This window comes from Neovison vison, chromosome 2 (assembly GCF_020171115.1).
Source record: "Neovison vison isolate M4711 chromosome 2, ASM_NN_V1, whole genome shotgun sequence".
Lineage (NCBI taxonomy): Eukaryota > Metazoa > Chordata > Mammalia > Carnivora > Mustelidae > Neogale > Neogale vison.
Genome location: NC_058092.1, coordinates 209583405 through 209604576, shown reverse-complemented (window position 1 = coordinate 209604576; position 21172 = coordinate 209583405). Strand labels below are relative to the sequence as shown.

The following is a 21172-nucleotide window of genomic DNA, read 5'->3' as shown; positions in this document are numbered from 1 at the left end:
GTGCCTAGGCCCCTCGCTTTGAAATGCTGGCTGGGAGCAGGTTAGCCCTAGTTGAGGATTAGAGAATGTTGGAAACTTCTCTGCGTCCCTCGTGGGGCTTCTCGAACTTGAATATGCATATGAATGACCTGGCCGGCTTGCTGAAATGCAGATTCTTGATGCCGCAGGTGGGGCCGGAAATCCCGGACTTCTAATAGAGTCCCTGGGGGCTCAGCTGTGGCCAGCCCAGGCACTGAGCTGCCCAGGGTGGGATGTGGGCACGAGCCAGGGGGTAAGGGGGGGACTCCTCACTAGCAGTAACTGTGGGAGCCAGCCCCCACCCCCCAAGCCCCACGGTCACACACCCATTTTGCTGGGAGGGTCGTGTTTTTGGATGGGGAGCCTGAGGGGCTGGGAGCTGACTGCAGGTCTCATCCTGGATTGCCAAGGGGGCTGAGGGCAGAACTGGCCTCAAGTCTCAGCCTCCGGATTTCCTGTCCTGGATTTTCCAACCCTGACCTCCCCACCCCTCCCTCCAGTGCCAGGTGTGGCAGGTGATGGCTCCAGGCCTGGCTGAGAGCCCTGCACACAGCCTCAGTGACGCCCCCAAGCCTGTGATGACTCCTGCTTCACAGCCAAGGAGCCTCTAGGGGTTGGGAAACTTGTGTGAGTCCCCACAATGGGTCCATGGCTGGCTGTCCATTCCCAGGCTCAGGTCCTTCCCTGACAGTCTCCCAACAAGGAAGACCTGGGTGAGGTGACCTGTTTCCTTCCCCTCTAGGCCGCTAATTGGGTGGGCTTTGGGTCACTAGTCAGGCTAGGAGGGCAAGGGGACAGGCCGGGGCTGCCTGGAGCTTCCTTGTGGCTTGAGAGGCAGACAGAGTGGGTCCTGAGCTCTGCAGTGGGGTTGGCAAGCTAGCGGCAGGGATCCTAGGGCCGAGGCTGGCCTTGGCTGGTGCCCAGCAGTCCCCCGGCTGGGCCCCCTGCTGATCCCTTCGGAGGCCGGTCTGCCAGCAGGGCCCAATCTGGTTAGAGCGTGAAGGGGATTAGCAGCAAGAACATGAGGTCCTGACCTTGGCTTCCTAGGCCCTGCTTTCCCCAGCCCTGGCAGAAGCTGGAGGGATTGGCAGAGTATGTGGGAGGAGGGGGCCACTGGGATAGCACCCAAGTCAGGGTGTGGGCCTGGCTGACCCCTTCTCTTCACAGAAAGGGGCCAGGCCTGGGTCTCTGGGGGTGTTCCCAGACTGGGGGGTGCTGCAGTTGGCGGACAGTTGCCTCTCAGCACCCTTGATCTTGGATGGTGGGGTTCAGACCGTGAGGATCTTGGCCTCAGGACTCTCAACTGGAGTTCCCCACCCAGTCCAGGTGGACTCTTAGGGACTCCAGCTCCCTCTCTATCTTGTGGGGTCCCACCGGAGTCACCTTCCTCCAATGCTGCCCAGACCTCCCTGCTCATGTTGCTGGCGCCAGCTCAGAACTACCCAAGGGTGTTCAGTTACTAAGGCTCCATGAGGGTACGTGAAGGGAAGGACAGGGTTGATAGGAAAACAAGAGTGACCAGTGCTTCTCCAGCACCTCCTCTCTGTTTCTGAGCTCCCGCTGGGTCTGCTGAGGCCACGTTAGGCCGAGGAGGTCAAGCACACCCGACTGAGGAGGCTTAGGTTTCTTGCAAAGACGATACAAAGGCAGCCTGTCCAGCTCCAAGCTCCTGGCTTCTGCTCTCAGTCACTCTTCCTTGTTTTGGCCAGAAAAATGCAGATGGATCACAGTGAGAGAACATGCATTGAATATGGGAAACAAAAACAGAAGAAAAATTATTAAATTTCTTTACTACCTAGAGCCCACTGATAAGTTCTAAAGCAGAGTGACATTCCTCTAGGGACTTGACCGCCTCGATGTTAAGACTTTGCAAAGGGCAAAAGGCAATCTTAGCCTGACCCCCACCCACCTCAAGCTCCCGAAAGTCTATCTTAACTAAAAATTCCTTTGGAATCTTCCCAAGGTACATGTTGGCAACTATCCCCCAAGCATATGACCCACCGATATACATCTGAAGGGTTTCATGACCAAGGTTTTATTAAGACAGTAATAAATGACCTTTTCCCAATAATAGCTAGCCCCCTGGAAACCTTGTTTCCACAATTTCTTAGAGACTTACACTGTTCCTAAGCCCCTCACAACTTGAAAGTATATAATGGGTCACTCCTCATGACCCTGGGGCAGCTCTTCCTGCCCATGGGTCTTGTCCCCTTGCTTTAATAAAATCACCCTTTTCTCACCAAAGACATCTCAAGAATTCTTTCTTGGCTGTCAGCTTTGAACCCTAATAACGTCTTTCCTACATCACATCCTCATTAGTTCAGCTCAGTTAAAAATTAGTGAGCTCCTGCAATGTTCTAGGTCCGGCGATACTGTAGGGAGCACAGGAGACAGTTCTTTTAAGAGAGAATGGTCTGGGGCAAAAAAGACAGAGAGAGAGAGAGATGATGGTCTGGAGTGGGAGAAGAATGTTAACCCAAAGTCAGTATTATTATTATTCGGTATACTAATATTTCATATAAACCTGGATTAGAGCTAAGAAGGAAAAGCATGGGGTCTTAGGAGTCTGAAGCAGAGGGAGTAGTCAGGGGAAGTGTCTATAGACTGAGATATGAAGGATGAGTAGGAGTTTACTGGGGAAAGGGTAGAGGAAGAATATTCTAGGCAGAGGAGTAGCAACTGCAAAGGTCCTGTGGCAGGAGGGATTTGAGGAACTGAAGGAATGACAGCATAAGTGGAGTAAGAGGCAGGGATGACAGACCACAGCACCTGTCACATCAGATCCTGCAAAGTCAGTGCCACTTCTCATCCCCACCCCATTTTGCAGATGAGAACACCGAGGCCAGAGAGTTTAAAGTGACTTGCCCGAGACCATGTGATTTAAGTGGCTAAGCCAGGGCTTACTGAACCCATCTCTATGATGACATTCTGCTGTGGGCTTTCTCCTGTCCACATGCTGCCTCTCAGTGTGTGCTTCCTGGGCCAGCAGCATCCGTATCCCCGGGGAGCTTGTCAAAGCCCAAGACCTCATCCTCACCCTTAGAATCTGGCCCCAGGCCTCTGTTTATCTCCCCAGACTGACTCTTGTCTGGCTGCTATGTCCTTGCTCTCCAGTCTGCCTTTCACTATCCTGCTTGGGACTTCCTTTCGTGCGCCTATCTGCCCCGTGGCTCTGCCCCCTCTGCTTCCCCCTGGCCAGGGTCCGGCCACCAGCGGCTCCCAGTCTGGGTCTGTCTCTCCAGCTCCGGCACCCTCTCTGTCTCAGTGTATCTCATGCCCTGACCACGTTCACCTCTGGGTCTGTGACAAGGTCACTGTGGGATGAAGGTAGAGCAAAAACACAAGATGTAGGCAAAATGGAGGGAGAAACATTACTTCAAAGAGGACTGGGAAAGACAAGACAATTTTTGACCAGATAGGAGGTCAACTGGGGCAAAAAAACCCCTGAGAATAGCTTTGTTTGGGTCTGAGCAGTGGCCAAGGCCTTGGAGGCCAGGGCAGGCTTCTGGTGCCCCCTAGTGAGCAAACTGGGGACAACAGTCAGATCCTCGGGGAAAGGTACCGGCCCACTATGTTGGAGCAGGGACAGAAGCCTGCTTTCTTAAGTACTGCCATGGAAGTCCTAGGACAGAAGTGAAATCGCAAGAACTCATCTTCTCCAAACTCGTGGGTGTTGTTTTTGATTTTTTTGTTGTATTTTTGTAAAGATTTAAAAATTTTTTTATTTGACCACAAGTAGGCAGAGAGGCAGGCAGAGAGAGAGGGGGAAACAGGCTCTCCGTTGAGCAGAGAGCATGATGCCGGGCTCCATCCCAGGACCCTGGGATCATGACCTGAGCCAAAGACAGAGGCTTTAACCCACTGAGCCACCCAGGCGCCCCCACTACCATGTGATGTTTTTATCTCCATTTTATAAGTAGGGACACTTAAGGACTCAGCACCTACCTTCCAGGCCAGTTGATTAGTGGTACCAGTGGGCTTGGAACCCAAATCCACTCCTCCCAGAGTTCTGGCTCTTTCCAGCACCTCCTGTGCCTCAGGCATACTGCCTTTTCCCCAGGCTTTTAAGGCCCACCCTTTCCTCAGATCTAGAGGCTGGCTTCTTCCGGGGTCCCAAGTTCCCTTAAGTTCCCTTTCCTTCCTGTGGGAGGGGCTTGCTCCTGGGGGCTGGCCCTGGGCCCCTCTGCACCCACCCCTGCACCTGCACCTGCACCCTCACCTCCTAGATCGGCTCTTGGTGTCGCCTCTCCTACCTGCCCTGGGGGCAGCATGTTTCCTCCGTAAGCTCTGGGGTTCCCGAACAGTGTCTAAAAGGCCATTGGATCAAATACCTCTCTGCTGTAAGCTGTCCCCTTCTCTGGCCTGTTGCTGGCACTTTCTACTCTAGGCAGACCTCCCCACTCCTGGGTGGTGCCAGCCTCGATTAGGCCTCCTGCCTTCGCACGGACTATTCTGCCCCTTCCTTCCCTACTTAGCTCCCTGTGTGAGTCCTTATAGAATTGCATTTCCTGAATTGTACTTTGATGCAATACTAATATAAGAACCAGACACTTGAAACCCATTTGTTTTAAGGGTCTAGTATCATTGATTAGGCCAAACTGTCATTTTTTTATAAGGATCCCTGGAGAATTCTTGTCTCATCTTAGTACCCTGAGCAGCTCTCCTCCTAAGAAACTGAATTTATACGTATACTGGGGACACTGCTAAGGGACAAGTCCCCACCCCCTGTTCCATCAGCTCTCGGAGAGCCCAGAGCCCGTGCTCTGCCCCGGACCTGGCAGATGTGCATGGGTGACATCCTGCCTTGTTCTTCGTCTCTGCCATTGATTTTTCTTCTCTTTGCCCCACTTTTCACTCTTGCTTTCTTGCTGTTTTGTAAATCCCTATAAGCCACTTTAAAGCCTTTCTGAAACAAGGTTGGCTTAAATCAATAAACTAATCGATACAAATAAAAAACCTTCCTTGTAGGGTGATGGTGGGGATTAAACAGGATAGTGGATATGAGTAGCCAGCCCAGAGTTCCCTCCCAGGCTTGGCTAGAGGATCAGCTGCCAGCTGGGGCCCAGATGACTGTCCTGCTGGAGTTGCCCACCTCCTGTGCGCCCTCCATAGTCCTGACTCTATAGAAGTCTCCAGGCCCCTGCCCCTCCCTGCCTTGCCTTGCCCTCGCCATCCATGCTTTGTTCTCCCTGGCTCCCTGTGGGGAGGAGAAAGTGGATGTCTGTGTCTGTCTTCTCTTATCCTGCCTTTCTCAGAAAGTGTGCTGTCAGTGATGGGCTCCCCTTCCCTCCCTTCCCCTCCCCCTGGGATCTCAGATGCTCTAGGAACCAAACTTGCTGTGTGGGAGCAGTGTGGCTTGCTGTGGCTTGGTGTAGTCAGCATGTGGTGGGATTGTGTTGGGGGTGGGGGGAGGAAGAGATTATCTGGTTCAGTCTGTGCGTTTGACAGACAAGAAAACTGAGGCCCAAAGTGCAAAGCGATGGGGCCACATTGTGAACATACTTCTTCTCATTCACATCAAGTCTGAGTGTGACCCTGCCTTCCTCAGAGGTTCTCAGGGGCAGTTGTCCCCTCCCAGTCAGAGCAGGCTCTCCAGCACCGCATCCAGGCCTCTCTCTTGGACCACCCCCCCAAAGTAGTCCTGCGTTAGTCATTGACTGTTGAACTTTGAAACATAGTGGCTGAAAAGAACAGCAAACATGCACTGTCTCACAGTTTCTGTAGGTGGCTGGAAGGTCTTGGACAAGGTTGCCTGTAAGACGTTGACTGGGGCTGTAGCTTAGTCAATTCCGGTTACTGTAACAGAAATACCATAAACTGAGTAGTTTATAAACAGGCACTATTTGTTCCTCACTGTCATGGAGGTTGGGAAGTCCCGGGTCGCGGTGCCTGCAGGCTGGCGTTGGGGAGGTCCCACTTCCTGGCTCATTGCTGTGCCCGCCCGTCTCAGACCTCTCTGGGGAGGCCGTTCATCCTGTTCACGGGGGCTCCACCCCAGGACCTAAGCACTCCCCGAGGCCCCGCTTCCCAACACCGTCACACTGGGCGTTAGGATTTCAGGGTCTGAATTCTGGGGGGCGCATCAGTGCAGAGCCCAGAAGCTTGACTGGGGCTGGGTAATCTGTTTCCTTGATGACTGATGGACATTGCTGGAAGCCAATGCTGGCCATTGGCAGGAGGCCGCTGGTTCTCTCCATGTGGGTTTCTCCAGAGAGCTGCTTGAGTGTCGTTGACACAGCGGCTGTCTTCCCAGAGAGTGTGAGGAGGGAACCCGTGTGACTGTGTGCCCCTGCGAGCCAGCGATCTCTCATTTCCCTGTGTGGCCCGCACAGCCCTTGCTCCCAAGTCAGAAGTTTATGCATCAGACCACCCTGCCTAGTGCGAACATCTACTTAAGAAGAGGGAGAGATCAAGGTCACGAAACAGGGGGGGGGGGGGACAGTAGGCCCAGGCCAGTACAGTACAGGGTGTACCTTCCTTGGAGCGATTACCTGCATGACGGAAACTGGGCAGGGGACAGAGCCACCGAGGGGCTGTCTCCAGGCAAGGAAGAGGTGACAACAGGATTAGCAGATAAGGAATGGCTCAAGAGCTCTCTTGTCCTCTCAAGAACGAGGAGCTGCTGGGAATTGTGGAGAAAGGGGGAAGCAGTTGTGCTGGCTGGGGGTGCTAGGGGTACGGTGGCAGGTAGCACAGGGTGGGGACACCAGGGGCAGCTGGGCAGGTAATGTGGGGTGGGGTTGCTGGGGCAGTTCTGGGAGCAGCCTGTTGACAGAGTGTGGAGAGGGTCTCCGGGAACAGGGGCAGACTAAACAGAGGTGCCTGAGATGCTTGCAGACAGCTGAGATCACAGCCCCTTGGAAGGAGCCAGAAGACCCGCCTGTCGGGTGGGGGAAGGAGAAGAAGGTGGGCACCAGCGTCTCCCAAAACCCACTGCCACCTGGCTGGAGGTGGGAGTCCAATGTGAAGTGACTGTTGCATTAAGGGACAGAGACAGCCAGCTGTAGTGAAGTAGGGCCCGAGCTGTAATGGAAAATATCATTTTGGAGGAGAGAAGTGTCTGTGTCACAGGCTTGAGATACTTTCCTTCCAGGAGGGAGAGAACAGGGCACAGGCTGCTACTGCTGATGAAGGCTTCAGACCACAGGTGCCTGGGGCCACTTAGGGGCTTGGGGAAGGGGAGAGGCTAGGGTTTGCAGGGGAGAGAGATCACAGGCTATCCTGAGGGGACAGGGTTGGGGGACCTGGGGGACTGTCTTTGCCAGGCTCCTATCTGCACTTGGCTCACAAGGATGCTGTGGCTCAGGAGGGAAAGGGGCCCGACCTCCAGATGCACAGCCAGGAGGCCGGAGGGCTGGGATCAGAATGGCCTTTCTGAGTTCAGGGACTGTGCACTCTGCTACATCATGCTTCTGTTTCAGTCTCTCAGCAGGAAGACCCGGATGGTGGGGTGGTGCCCTCACAGCCCAGGGACTGTGTGCCGGGGGGCCCTGTGGGCCGTGTTCTTGGGGCTGGCAGGGAAACCTAAGGCCTGTGGGGTGAATGGCTGAAAGGAAGGTCATGGTCAAAACCCTGTAGGCCTAGCCCAGTAGGGGCTGAGGGCCTGTGGAATTGCCCAGCATTGGATCCCACGTCAGGTCAGCCCCCAGCTGTCCAGCTCAAGGACCCCGAGGGCACATTTGAGGTTGGCTGTCCTGTAAACCGCCTGGGTCCCATCCTGCTGTAACCTTGGGCAGATTGCCTCACTTCTTGGAGCTCAACGCTCTCCTCTGCAGAATAGGGGAGGGCGTCCATCCCCCGACTTCTAGTTCCTGCTCCTGGGGCAGCTGTGCAAAGGGTTAGCTCGGGGACCTTCACTGCCTGGGTTCGGGTTCTGGAGCCACCACTCACCAGCTGTGTTCCCTTGGATTTCTCTGCGCCTCCCTTTTCTCCTTCGGAAAAGGGGAAAGTAAGAGTGTTTGCTCCGTGGTTAGTACCACAGTCAAGTGAGTTTCCGTATGTGGCATGCTAGGCAGTGCTGGCCTGGGGGACATGCTTGGAACATAGTGACAGCTGAGCCCACCACTGTGGCAAGCAAAAGCTGCCCTGAAAAAGGGCCTTTGTGAAAGTCTATAGGAAGGATGCTGAGAGGGGAAGGGAGAGGCTGCTGGGCAGGTGCCTGAGGCCCTGTCTTCCCCTGGGGCCAGAGGAGGTGTCCAGAAGCTGCTCTGGGCTTGCGGGGGCCAGGAATTTTCAGTCCCTGCGGTTCCTCCTTCCTCCCGTCAGGGCATTGATAATGTGGAGACTAATGTCCTCGGTGACCCCTGCTATCCGGGCTGTGGGGCAGGGAGGCAGCCCCGGGACCCCCACCAGCATGAGGGAGAGGCTGCATGGGGCCGACTCCAGCGTGGGCTCAGACTCTCGGAGGTGGTTCGGTGGACGGCAGGCCCGAGAGCACGGGATCCAGAGTCAGACCCAGGCCGGACTTCATGACCTGATTCTGCCACATACTAGCTGGGTTTCCAGCGGTGCCTTCCTGCCCTTGTTCCTTATCAGTAAAACAGAGAGTGGGTCATGGGGGGGTTACCACAGGTGTCAGGTAGCTAGCTGTGAGCTCATCAAGGAACCCCTCCTGTGCCTGCTCCTTCCCAGCGCTGGATGATGCCTTGGGAGCTGAGCTGACCTCTGGGGGGTCTGTGGGCAGGGCTGGGGTCTGTCGAAGTCAGTCACGGCTGCCCCAGGCTCGTCCCTCCAGCTGCAACCACCTCTGTGCAGAGAGGGGAGGTAGTGGGGGACAAACCTCCCTCCAGAGCAGGGTGCCTCTCTCCAGCTCCACCATTCCTTCCTTCCTTCATTCAGCAGATGCTCCCCGAGCAGGCCTTTGGGTGCCCAGCACTCTTCTGGATGCGGGAGCACCATCAGGCCATCCCGGCCTCCCTGACTCATCGGGGCACTCCAGAGAAATCTCTTCTGACCAGTGTTTTTCTCCCTCTGGCTTTATCCTCTCAGGGACCTGAGTGAGAACACAATTCAGGCCATCCCCAGAAAAGCTTTTCGTGGAGCTACAGACCTCAAAAATTTGTGAGTCCAGGCCTGGGAGGGAGAAGGGTATGGGGGCTGGAGGGCTGCCCCTCGCAGGATCCCCGTGCATCACCCCAAGCCCTGTGGTCCAGGCAGCTCAGGAACTGGTATGGGCCCTGAGATGGCTGGTGCCAGCAGGGTCTTCTGGAACAGTCTGGGGTCGAAGGAAACAGGCCGCCTTTGGGGATTGGGTAGAAAGGAGTGCCATGAACTGTGGGTGTTTAGGTGAAACTCATGGTCCATTTGAACGGCACAGTCCGCATGGGCTTGCCCTTGAGTAGACTGAGAGAGAGCCGGGTGTGAGTTCCTCTTCCAGGTACGTACTGTGGAAGTGGCAGCCAGTCCGTTAACTTCCCTGAGCTTCAGTATATCGTTCTGTAAAATGGGACGATCATATTTACCTCCCAGGCTTGTTTAAGTGCTATTTAAATGTGATGGTTTCTTCCTACTACTCACATTTATCCCGGTGCACGCTTATCACCTCCCCGAGCTCTGACTGCAGCAGGACTGGCAAATACCCAGCATGCTTGTCACTGCCTGCCCCCATGTCTGTGGTAGACAACTGAGCACTGCCTTCTTTCCCAGGGACCCAATCACAGCTTCAGTTTATTCCAAAAGCGGCATTCCAGGTGGCCACGGCTGGTCAGTCTCAGCGAGCTTGGCTACCGCTGCCCTTAGGAGACGCGGTCTCCTCGTCCAGCGGCCAGCACTTTCCGGTGGTCTCCAAAATGGGCCGGGGGGCAGGCGCCTGCTCCCTGGAGGATATCCAAAGTCAGGTGGAGGAATAGGATATAACTTTTTAAATATTTATTGGTTTTTTTTTTTAAGATTTTTAAAATTTATTTGACAGAGGCGAGAAAGGGAACACAAGCACAAGCAGGGGGAGTGGGAGAGGAGAAGCAGGCTCCCCACTGAGCAGGGAGCCCCATGCGGGGCTCGATCCCAGGACCCTGGGATCATGACACCCAGGCGCCCCTATATTTATTGTTTTAATGAAGTAAGAAAGAACATAAGCTTTTGTTAGTATTTGCTATTTAGATCTACGCCTATATCCTGAACAAAGGACTGGGTGGGTTTTAAACTAACGGAGCCCTTGATCAAAACGTTGGGACGCCCCTGCCCTAGGCAGCGTGGTTTCCTGCACAACTTTCTTTTGCTTCACAGACAGCTGGACAAGAACCAGATCAGCTGCATCGAGGAAGGGGCCTTCCGGGCCCTGCGGGGGCTGGAGGTGCTGTAAGTGAAACCAGGGAAGAGTGGAGGGGCTGGAGAGCCTGGCCACGCGGGAGCTGGGGCTGGGAGCAGCCCACGGGGTGGGTGTCCTCCCCCTCACACCGATGCTGTGCGGGCCCCACAGCAGAGGCCACACTCTCTACTCTCCTGGGCTCTGCACCCAGGGTGGTGGGGACACCTGCTCATGGGGTCATGCCTGTAGTGTAAGATCCAGGCTTACCCTGCTCACGACCAAGCCCAGGGCAGTGTCTGTGTCTTCCAGGACTTTCTGACACAAGAGGCATGAAGGCCTCCCTGCCTGCCTCTGTGAAAGCCCTCATTTGCCTCCCAACCGGCTGCAGAAGCGGGCAGACAGCCTCTCCCTCCTCCTCCCTCCTCCTCCCTCATCCTCCCTGTCCCAGCTGCCTTATCACCACTGTCCCAGCTCAGGCCTTCCTCCGAGGGTAGCTCAGTGTCTCCCGCTCTTCCCGGGGCAGACTCCCCTGGAAGGTGGACCATGGACCTGGGTGTGAGAGCCTGACGGCTGGTCAGAGAGAAGCGCAGTCCCTCCTCCCTGTATCACTGCCTACTGCCCAGACACCCAGTGACTCTGGTTTCCCCCCAACCAGGACCCTGAACAACAACAACATCACCACCATCCCCGTGTCCAGCTTCAACCACATGCCCAAGCTGCGGACCTTGTGAGTCAGCCCCTGGGCGGCCGAGTGGGGGCTGGGGGTGGCCTGGAAGGGGGTGGAGAAAGAGCTCCCTCTTCTTCTTTGCATTCTCAGCGGAGGGTCATCCACTCAGGCTTGGGGGGGAGGAGGGGGGAGTGTCGGAGTCCAAGGGAGAGGAAAGTGACCTAAAATGGATGTTGAATGTCATTTCTATTTGATTTTTCCTCCGAAGACAAGTAACTTGTTTTTGTGTTTAAAAATGATTTATGTGCTTTCGGGCAGCGGGTCTGTGTGAGCTCAGGGAGATGAATCATTTCTGGTCACACTCAGGCCAGCGGCTGCCCCAAACAAGCTGGGAGGGAGGCAGCGGCCGCCGGAAGCATCTTGCTGCTGCCGGTGACCCTTAGTGAGCCTGAGCGGGCGGCTGGGGCTACGTGCAGCACCCCACTCCCTGGCAGGGGGTTCCTGTGGGGAACCTGTGGGACTGGGGCCCCAGGCGGGTGGGTTGCGAGCTGCCCTCTCCCCCGACAGCCGCCTGCACTCCAATCACCTGTTCTGCGACTGCCACCTGGCCTGGCTCTCACAGTGGCTGAGGCAGCGGCCAACCATTGGGCTCTTCACGCAGTGCTCGGGGCCCGCCAGCCTGCGTGGCCTCAATGTGGCTGAGGTCCAGAAGAGCGAGTTCAGCTGCTCAGGTGGGTGCCAGCCCTGCTGGAACTCTCCACGGCCCAACCCCTGCCTTCCCAACCCCCGCCCCACCCCCCATGTCTTGCTCCCTCCCCTGACCCCCGTCACCCTGCACTAACATCTGGTCCACCCATGACCTCCTCTCTTGGCCCATCACTTTCTGCTCATCACCTACCTGTCCTCACCCACCACCCCTGGACTGCCCACATCTCCTGTCCTCGCCCATCACCTCCTGTCCCCTTCCATCACCTCCCATCGCAAAAAACATGTCTGAGGATGTTCAAGACAGCCTTTTTTCGTATTAGCCCAGAGTTGGTGACAACCCAAATGTCTACCAGCAAGGGACTGGATAAACTAATTACGGTCTGTCCGTATGATAGAATACTGCTCAGCAGTGACAGAGGCAATCTGCCGAGACGCACAGCAACATGGGCGAATGTCAGAGGGTTTGCACTGAGCGGAAGGAGCCAGACACAGGAGGACCTGCTGTCCAATTACATTTATGTGAAGTCCGCAGATCAGCAGACCAGATCTTTGGTGGCAGGTCTCAGAATAGCGGCTGCCTTGGAGTAGGGGCGTAAGGGAGCCCTCTTGGGGGATAGAAATATTCTGTGTCTGGGGACAGTTCGGTGGGTGCACCTCTGAGAACTTTAGCTGCTGTACCCTGAAGATGGTGACAAGTGTGTTATACTTCAATTTAAAAAACTTATATCAGCCTCTATGCTTTATCCTGGCTTTGTCACCTATCAGTGTTGTGTGGTTTTCCACAAACTAATTAATATCAAGAACTCAGTTTTCTTAGCTGTAAAATGGCCACGATGGGTTAAATGAGGTACTGCGTGTATAGCCTTCCCACAGCATGTGGCCCAGAACGATAAACGGGGTCCCTGCCATTCTCTGGTGACCAGTGAGGAGACTGAGGCTCCAGAGTGTTAGGCGACACAGACTAGAACCTGGAGCTTCAGAGCGTGGGCCAGGATTTCCTCGTGTGTGAACCCCACTCTCAGGCGGCACAGTTAGGTTCAGATTCAAGCTTGGCAAATATTCAGCCAGCACGTGCTGTGTGCGGGGCGCCCACAGAGTTGCATGGTCGTTCTCAGTGATCTCCTCCGGTTTATCGGGATTCAGAGAAACACTGTCTGCCCTGTCCCCACCCGTGACGCCATGTCTGGGGGTGGAGGCCCGGGCATGGGATGCCCCCAGGTCACCGCCCACCATTCCCTCAGGCCAAGGGGAGGCAGGCCGATCGCTTTCCTGCACCCTCTCCTCGGGCTCCTGCCCAGCCATGTGCACCTGCGGCAATGGCATTGTGGACTGTCGCGGCAAGGGCCTCACCGCCATCCCCGCCAACCTGCCTGAGACCATGACGGAAATGTGAGTATGGACCAGGGCGGGTGCTGGGAGGTGGGCCCTGGGGCCAGACTGGGCTCCGGTGGCCCAGTGAACAGCTCGCCTGAGGCCCCTCCCTATACACGGAGGAGAGACAACTGGCCTCGGCTGGCCGGAGCCCTCCACCCAGAGCTGGGCAGCTCTAGAGAGATGGGAGGGGGTGTCCCTCTGTGGTCCATTTGTCCAGCCCCGCGGGGTGAGCCTGCTGGAGTCGGTTTTTCAGTAGTAGCCTGATTTGTGGGCTCCTTTCAGCCACAAAATCTGGGGTCATGGGACTCAAGTACAGCCGCTCCTTTCCTCTGCCCGTGCCAACCTGTCTACTCCAGATGGAGGATGGGAGCAGGGGCAACGGGTCTGGTTTGGGCAGGTAAGTCTGGGAGGCGACAGTCAGGACCCCGGGTTTCCTCTGTGTTCTTGCTCTGCAGCCGACTGGAGCTGAATGGGATCAAGTCCATCCCCCCAGGAGCCTTCTCTCCCTACAGAAAGCTGCGGAGGATGTGAGTGTCTCCTGCTGCTTCAGCCTGGGGCAGGGGGCAGGGTCTAGGGCTGGCAGGCCACGGCCTCCAGCTTCTTCTGTGAGCATGGAGGGTGGCGGCAGCGTGACCTCCTCAGAGTGTCAGCGTGAGGCCCACGGTGGGAGGGGGTTGTTGAGTTCGAATCCGGCAGGTGATCAGAGCTGACTGTCATCCTCCCATCTAGCGGGGCCCTCCTAGGAGCAGTTGCAGATGTGAGAGGAGATGTAGGGCACAGCTGGGGTGCGGGGTAAACTTTCCCCAAAAACAGACCAAGGCTGGATGGCCCAGCCCAAGCACGAGCCTCAGCCTGCACAGGGAAACAGTGGCCAGGGGCTTTTCAGGTAGATGGCCTCTTATTTCTCTAATGTCAAAGAAATGCCTGCCCTCCTGTGGCACATGGGAGGAGGGGCCAAGCAGGGCTTGGTGGCTGCCAAGGGATTCAGCCATCTTCCCTCCTGCTCGCCTTGTAGAGACCTGAGCAACAACCAGATTGCAGAGATCGCGCCCGACGCCTTCCAGGGCCTCCGCTCCCTGAACTCGCTGTGAGTAGCCATGCCAAGTCTCCCAGGGTCCAGGGTGCCCCCGCCCCTGTGCCAGGGCCCCTCTGGAGGGGGAGGCTGTGTCCAGCTCCCCCTTCCTCACTGGTGGACACTCTGCAACTGGGAAGAGGTAGAGGGAATCTAGGCAGAGCTGTTGCCCCTGGCAACTCTGATGGCTCTCCTGCCAGGAAGGGGATTTTCCCAGCATTCTTTGCGGCAGTCACCTGACATGGCCCAGCCTTCGTGTTGGCCCTGCCTCCCCACTGAGGCCCAGGGTTCTGTGCTCCTAAACCCTACTCAGCTTCCCGATAAGGGCTGCCACTCCCAGCTCCAGTTGTGACATCGGCCACACCTTGTGCCTTTCATCCCAGGTGTGCTCCCAAGTTGTGGCGGGAGACAAGAAAAAAGCGTTTTCCTCCACCTCTCCCCATTTCCCTTCCCTGGAGGGTTTACTTGGGGGGCGGGTGTTGTCCATGAATCTACAAACTGCCATGCAGCGGCAAACATTCTCTTGGAAATGTTACTTCATCTCTTTTCCCAGTGCCCTTGCTTGCACCCCCCAGGTTCACCAAGCCCCTTGCTGTCTGAGGTGCACAGCACTTGTCTATACAGAGTATACTCAGGGCACCCTGTAGTTGGGTGAGCCCCCATTGTGAGGAGCCTTCTGTTACTCTGAGGAGTGAGTGTTTCTGCCTATCCCTGGCAGCACTGGACACATGCCTTGCATAGATTAGGGGCCTGGGAAGTGAAATAGGACAGAGCTTCCCCTTGGGGCCTGTAGGAGGCTGCCAGCTCAGTCCCTCTGTGTGCACCCTCTTCTCTTGGAGTGGAGCATGAGTTAGTGGGTGGGGCCAATTGTGAATGGCACCCCTTAAGTTGTGCAGTGCACAACCTACACAGCTGTACCTGACAGCCTGGTGATGGGTCTCTCTCATTGGCTGAGGAGATCAGATTCTGGAGGTGGCCTGCCAAAATGCAGGGCTCTTCATCTGAGAAGCGAATGATACCCTTCCTAAATTGGAACATGACAATAACCCATTTAAGTGGGTTCCTCTTGCTCACAAAGACATCTCCCCACTATATGGGAACTTGTGTGCTGAGGTCATGCTAATAGACCTCACTGACAGTGTCCACCTTGGCAGAGCCTGACCTGTCTCCCTGCTTCAGCCCCTGCCCCCTCCACTCTGATCTTTCCAAATGCAAATCCGGTCCTGTCTCAGAGGCTTCCTGGTGCTACCCCCCAGCAAAACCCAAGCTATTATTCCATTTGTTTCTTCTACTCAAGCCACACTGAGCGCCCCGCCCCCCCACCACTTCCAGGCCAGCCAGGATCCCACTGTGGGGACTTTGCTTCTGCCATGCCCTCCTCCAGAAAGGATCTTGAAGCACATACTGTTTTTACACAGGCTGAGTTGTTTCCAGGGTGGCTTGTGGGGGCTGCTTGCAATATTGGGAATGGAGTACACCCTGTCCCCAAGCCCCGTTGATACTTCTCCCTCTGCCTGAACCCATTCCTGCCTGCATGGCTTTGTGGAACCTTTGCTTTTTTCCTAATCACACACGGAATTCCTGCTTGACACAGAGAACTAAGGTGAAGAAACCCACTTGTACCCCCACTGCCTAGACCTCTGCACAGCTAAACTTTGACCTGTTTTTTTCTGGTGTGTTTCTGTTGCTTGACGTCAGAGCTCATTCTGTGTATAATGTCTGGCACGCATGGTTTTTTCTTGTAATTCTCTGGAAATATGCACACTATCCTGCCCATGGGATTGTCTCCTCTTTGAATGTCTCCTTTTACATCTGGGGCCAGATTATTCCTGTGAAGTTTCCCAAAGGGCTCCTTTGCAGGCTTCTGTGGGTTCCATGCATGAGGCAGAGAGTGGGTATTGGGGGAATGCTCAGCAGTAGTGGGGGTCATGGCTGCCCCAACCCATAGGGTACCTTTTGCAAACTACAAAAGGAGGCTCCAATCTTAACACACTTTACTGCCACCTGCTGGCCACTTGTTAGAGCCGACCTAAACCCCTGCGCCGTGCCCTGTGAATCGTCTAGAGGTGTGCCATTGTGTGGGGGCCCCTTGCAAAGTCATGTCCACCTGGTGGCTGTCCTCTTACTCTCTCTTTCTGCTGCCTTTTGTCTCCAGGGTCCTGTATGGGAACAAGATCACAGACCTCCCCCGGGGTGTGTTTGGAGGCCTGTACACCCTACAGCTCCTGTAAGGACCCATCTGCGGGTGACCTTGGGTGACGCTCAGGGAGGGAGCTGGTATTCCTCTGGCCTCTCAGACTAGCCTTGCCAGCCTCTTTGGGGTTTGGGACTCAATGGGGTGAGGATCTTGGATGATGGCAGAGCTGGGGGTGCCGCGAGGGACTTCGGGGCTCTGCAAGGCCAGGGAGGGAAGGGGGTCAAGTTCAGAGCTGATCACAGGACGTCGGAGCTTAGAGGCTCCTGAGAGGCAGCCCGTGTTCCCGAGGAGGTCAGCAGGCCTGGGGACAGGGTTGTCTCCTACAGGGGGACACGCCAGCTCGGGCTCCGTGAAGCACGAGAGTTCAGGCAGGGGTTCCATCCCAGGATCCCAGAGGAGCAGAACCCAAATGGGTCCATCTCAGATGCCTGGCAACCCAGCAGACTCTGGAAAGGAGGGGAGCCTCCAAAATGCCTTTGGGAGGTGGCCTGACCATTGTGCTCCCTGCTTCCCAAGAACCTCGTGAGCACTCATAGCAGTTCCTTGAAAGGGAGAGGAGCGGGATGGGGGGACAGGACAGTCCCTTGCACAGAGAGGGCAATTGGAGTTCTCAGCTTCCTGTATGCAGTGGACATCTGGAGGGATAGCCGCCCTGCGCCTGCTCCTGGGCACTTCTCCCCGACACAGTCATGCTTGATGCCAGGGAGGTGCCCGGGGCATGCTGATGCAGCCGATTCTGCACCTCTCCCCCCACCCCCACCACCTGGCCCTGGTCTGCCCACAGGCTCTTGAATGCCAACAAGATCAACTGTGTCCGGCCCGATGCCTTCCAGGATCTGCAGAACCTGTCACTTCTCTCCCTGTATGACAACAAGATCCAGAGCCTCGCCAAGGGCACCTTCACCTCCCTGAGGGCCATCCAGACCCTGTGAGTGCCCTCTTGCCCTCTCCCCTCAGGCCCAGCAGGAAGACCTAGGGAGAAGGGACAGACTCTGGGGACAGGCAGCTGTTTTGCCCTGTGCCTTTTGCTCACCAGGAGTGGTCTCTTATAGAGGAAAGAGCACAGACTTAGGGTTGGATAGTCCTGAGTTCAACTCCTAACTGTGCCTCTTACTAGCTGTGTGACCCTGGTCAATTTAATCAGCTTCTCTGGGCCTCAGTTCACTCATTTATAAAATGAGGATACTCTTTTCTTCGTAGGATTGTTAGGAGACAAAAGGGGACGTTTGTACAGAGCTGAGTTCATTGTAAGTGCTTCTTAAATGCATGCTTAATGGGCATTTATTATGAATTTTGTCGCAGCCGTTGTTTATCTGCCAGATAGTGCTCTCCATCAGATAATATCCGCATTGGGGAGGCAGCACAGGTGTGAAACAGGTCAAATAAAAGGCACAGCTCCTACTCCCTGGGGACCCTGTGCATCAGCAAGGATGTGAGCCACAAAAGACAAACTTGTTAAAGCCCCCACACGCCCGTCTGCAGCCCCCTCTCCTGCTAATTAACTTATGGCAGGGAGAGGAAGATGGAGCGCAACAGGGAAATCTTGCCAAATATGTGAAATCAGAAGTTATAGGGAGACACGGGCAAGGTGGAAGGTTTTATACAGCTGGCGGGATGTCCAGGGGAAAAGCACGAAAGAGATTTTGTTGCTGGGGACCGCCACACAGGAGAGCCTGGGGGGATAGGGACCAGGACGGAGGGTCTCCCTCTGTGGGTGGAAGCAGAGCGAACACATCGCATGGATGGCCGTCCTGGAGGTGGCCTCTGTCTTTGGTGGGATCTCAGAGAGCGCTTCTGCCTGCCAGACACCAGGCCTGAGATCCTGGCCACTGCTGGCAGGTACTAGTGGGGACAGAGCTGGGGCAGAACGTTGGAACAGGAAGTCTTCCTGCAGGCGGGACAGAAACAGTGGGACCCTGAGAACAACAGCAGTCGCTACGGATTGTCGAGCCCTGACCCAGTGCCAGGCCGCGGCTCACTCCATGTGTTATCTTCCTGAACTCTCACAGTGGCCGGTGGCCGGACAGTCTATCGTCCCAACTTTACTGATGAGGAAACTGAGGCAGGAGGTCACGGGACTCACTCTAGGTCACACGACACTCACAGAGCAGGTGCTTGGTCTCAGGTACCTCTTCACCATCCCTGAGAAGTTAGTTAGCTTTGCCCTCGACTATGCTTTTTCCATCAGAATAGACCTCGTTCTTTAAGGCAGGAGAGCAGAACCTGACTTTCTTGAACAACTATTACGTATTAACAACCAGAGGACGGTTTGGAAGAAGAATAAAGGAAACACAGACCCAGGAATAATCAGATACTCTAAACACAGGTTTGGAGGGTTAAACGCCCTGACTGAGTCACGGGTCAGGCCTGAGTGGATTTAAACAACCCACACCCTGCTTGATCTCTCCGATCTGTGGCCGAGTGCCTGGGACCCACTCCTGACTTTGCTGCTGTTTTCCTTGTTCCAAGAGATTTTTCAAAGTGTTTTTTTTTTTTGTTTGTTTGTTTTTTAACAGCTTTAATGAGGTATAACTTATATACCCTAAAATCCACCTGTTCTAAGCATACCCATGCCCATGATTTTTTGTAGATTTCCAGTTGTCGCATGATCGCCCCGATCACATTTTAGAGTTTCCCTCACCTCCCCCAACTCCCTTGTGTCCTTTTTACAGTCAGTCCCGAGTTCCTGCGGACCCCAGGCAACCCATAATCTAATTTCTGTCTCTCTAATTTGTTTTTGCTGAACATTTCATAAAAACGGAGTCATCATGGGGCGCATGGGTGGCTCAGTCAGTTAAACGTCTGAAGATTGATTTCGGCTCAGGTCACGATCCCAAGGTCATGAGATCCAGCCCCAAGTTGGGCTCCGCAGTGGGTGTGGAGCCGGCTTAAGATTCTCTCTCTCGAGGCTCCTGGGTGGCTCAGTGGGCTAAACCTCTGCCTTCGGCTTGGGTCACGATCCCAGGGTTCTAGGATCGAGCCCTGCATCAGGCTCTCTGCTCAGCGGGGAGCCTGCTTCCCCCCTCCCTCTCTGCCTGCCTCTCTGCCTACTTGTGATCTCTCTCTGTGTCAAATAAATAAATAAATAAGGTCTTTTAAAAGAAAAAAGATTCTCTCTCTCCGTCTGCCCCTCCTTATCCCACCCGTGCTAGCTCTCTCTCTCAAAAAAAAAAAAAAAAAAAGGAATCATCATGATATGTTTTGTGACTGACTTCATGTTTTTGAGGTCCATTTGCACCTCGGTATATATCAGTGCTTGGTTCCTTTTTATGGCCAAGCGATTTCCCACTGAATGGATCGACCACATTGTGTTTATCCTTCCTAGTTGATGGCCATTGGATTTCCACTTTGGGATCATTATGAGCAACGCTGCTGTGAACATTTGCTTACAAATCTTTATGTGGACAAATGTCTTTGTTTCTCTTGGCCTTTCTGGGTCTCATAGGATATGTATGTTTCACTTTTTAAGAAATTGTCAGTTTTCCAAAGCGGTGGTAAATCCTATTTTACATCCCTACCAGCGGTGTTTTATGAGGATTTCAGTTTCTCTGCATCCTTGCCCATCCTTGGTATCACTTGTCTTTTTCATTATGGCCACTCTAATGGGTATGAAGTGGTGTCTCATTGTGGGTCTAATTTGACTAGTGATGTTGAGCACTTGCCCCAGAAGGTTTCTAGCTGGGACGTCTTAATGCGTATTTCAATCTTCCCTTCTGCCTTCTACTCTCACAAATGGTCATGGAGGGAAGGGCATGGCCCCACGTGCAGCTCATTTCTGGGTGTGCCTTTAGCATGATGCTATTTTCCCAAGCAGGTATTTTTTTCCTTCTTCCTGAGCATTTTCTCTTCTCAGCTCCCTGCTCTTTAGGATGGTTAAAAATTCCAATTTGTGTCAAATACCTAAGCCACTTGTCTCTGTGGGTGGTTCAAGTTTGTATAAATTGGCTTTGACACAAATAACCTGTTCTTAGAAAGGATATATTCTACCTCACACCCACTGAACATTTTAATACATGCCTGAACAACATAATTGCATTGATTTTAAACAGAGTTCTCTACTGAGATTGTGATAAAGGGAAGCAATTAGTTCAGGCAGAGGCCCGGCAGTGAGGCCTGAGCCGATGTGGCTGGGCGGCTGGGCGGATTCCGGAGCAGGGCATGAATCCTAATGTATTTTCAGTCATTAACGGACTTTGCCTTGGGGTGTCAGCAAACGCGTCTTCTCTGTGCAAACTGACGGTTTAAATGGGGAGACAAATGTCCAGTGAGATGCAGAAGGGGTGGGGGTGGGGCTGGATTACCTGGCGATGCTGACAGGAGCCTGGACTCAGTCAGGAAAGGGAGGGCGAGCCCAGGGGAGTGGCAGGGACATCTGGGCAGAGAAGGCTCCGACCAGGTAGCCGAAGTAGGAAGCAGAGCCCAGGAGGTGACAAATAGGAGCGAGCACGGCCAGGTCAGAGCTGAGCTGGTGCAGACCCTGGGCAGAGCTCACGCCTCTGTTTGCACAACCCTAGACCCCCATCAGGGCCCTGAGCTGAGGCCAATAAGTAGATGGCCTACCCTGGCGGCATTCAGTGGAGAAAAGCGGCCGTCCATGGTGAGTCCTTGAGCTGGCCCCTGCTCTGTCTCTGTACTTGCAGGCAGAAACGTTGGCTCTCAGGTACAGGTGCTAGAATATTCTTTCCTGTGTCCGTTTAGAAAGCAGGGCCTGCCCAGGGCTGTGATGGCCACGACACAGGCCGGCAAGCTGGCTGCTAGCGGTTCAGATGTGGTTGGTCTGAGCCTTATTGGGGTGGGGAGGGCCCACGAATGGGAAAACCACCCATGTGGTCGCTGAGAGCACCCCAGGTTCCTACAGTCAGCATCGCCTGCCGGCCGTCCCCTCCCACA

At 54.8% G+C, this 21172-nt stretch overlaps 1 protein-coding gene across 1 annotated transcript in view; it reads left to right on the top strand.

The window, feature by feature from the left end:
- SLIT1 (slit guidance ligand 1) overlaps positions 1 to 21172 on the top strand; it is a 166365-nt gene that overhangs the window by 105819 nt on the left and 39374 nt on the right. Inside the window, exons 5-13 of the mRNA XM_044240235.1 lie at positions 9007 to 9078; positions 10243 to 10314; positions 10920 to 10991; positions 11499 to 11662; positions 12881 to 13028; positions 13469 to 13540; positions 14029 to 14100; positions 16241 to 16312; positions 17067 to 17210. Of these exons, the coding sequence (XP_044096170.1) occupies positions 9007 to 9078; positions 10243 to 10314; positions 10920 to 10991; positions 11499 to 11662; positions 12881 to 13028; positions 13469 to 13540; positions 14029 to 14100; positions 16241 to 16312; positions 17067 to 17210 (888 nt within the window). The remainder of the gene's footprint in view (positions 1 to 9006; positions 9079 to 10242; positions 10315 to 10919; positions 10992 to 11498; positions 11663 to 12880; positions 13029 to 13468; positions 13541 to 14028; positions 14101 to 16240; positions 16313 to 17066; positions 17211 to 21172) is intronic.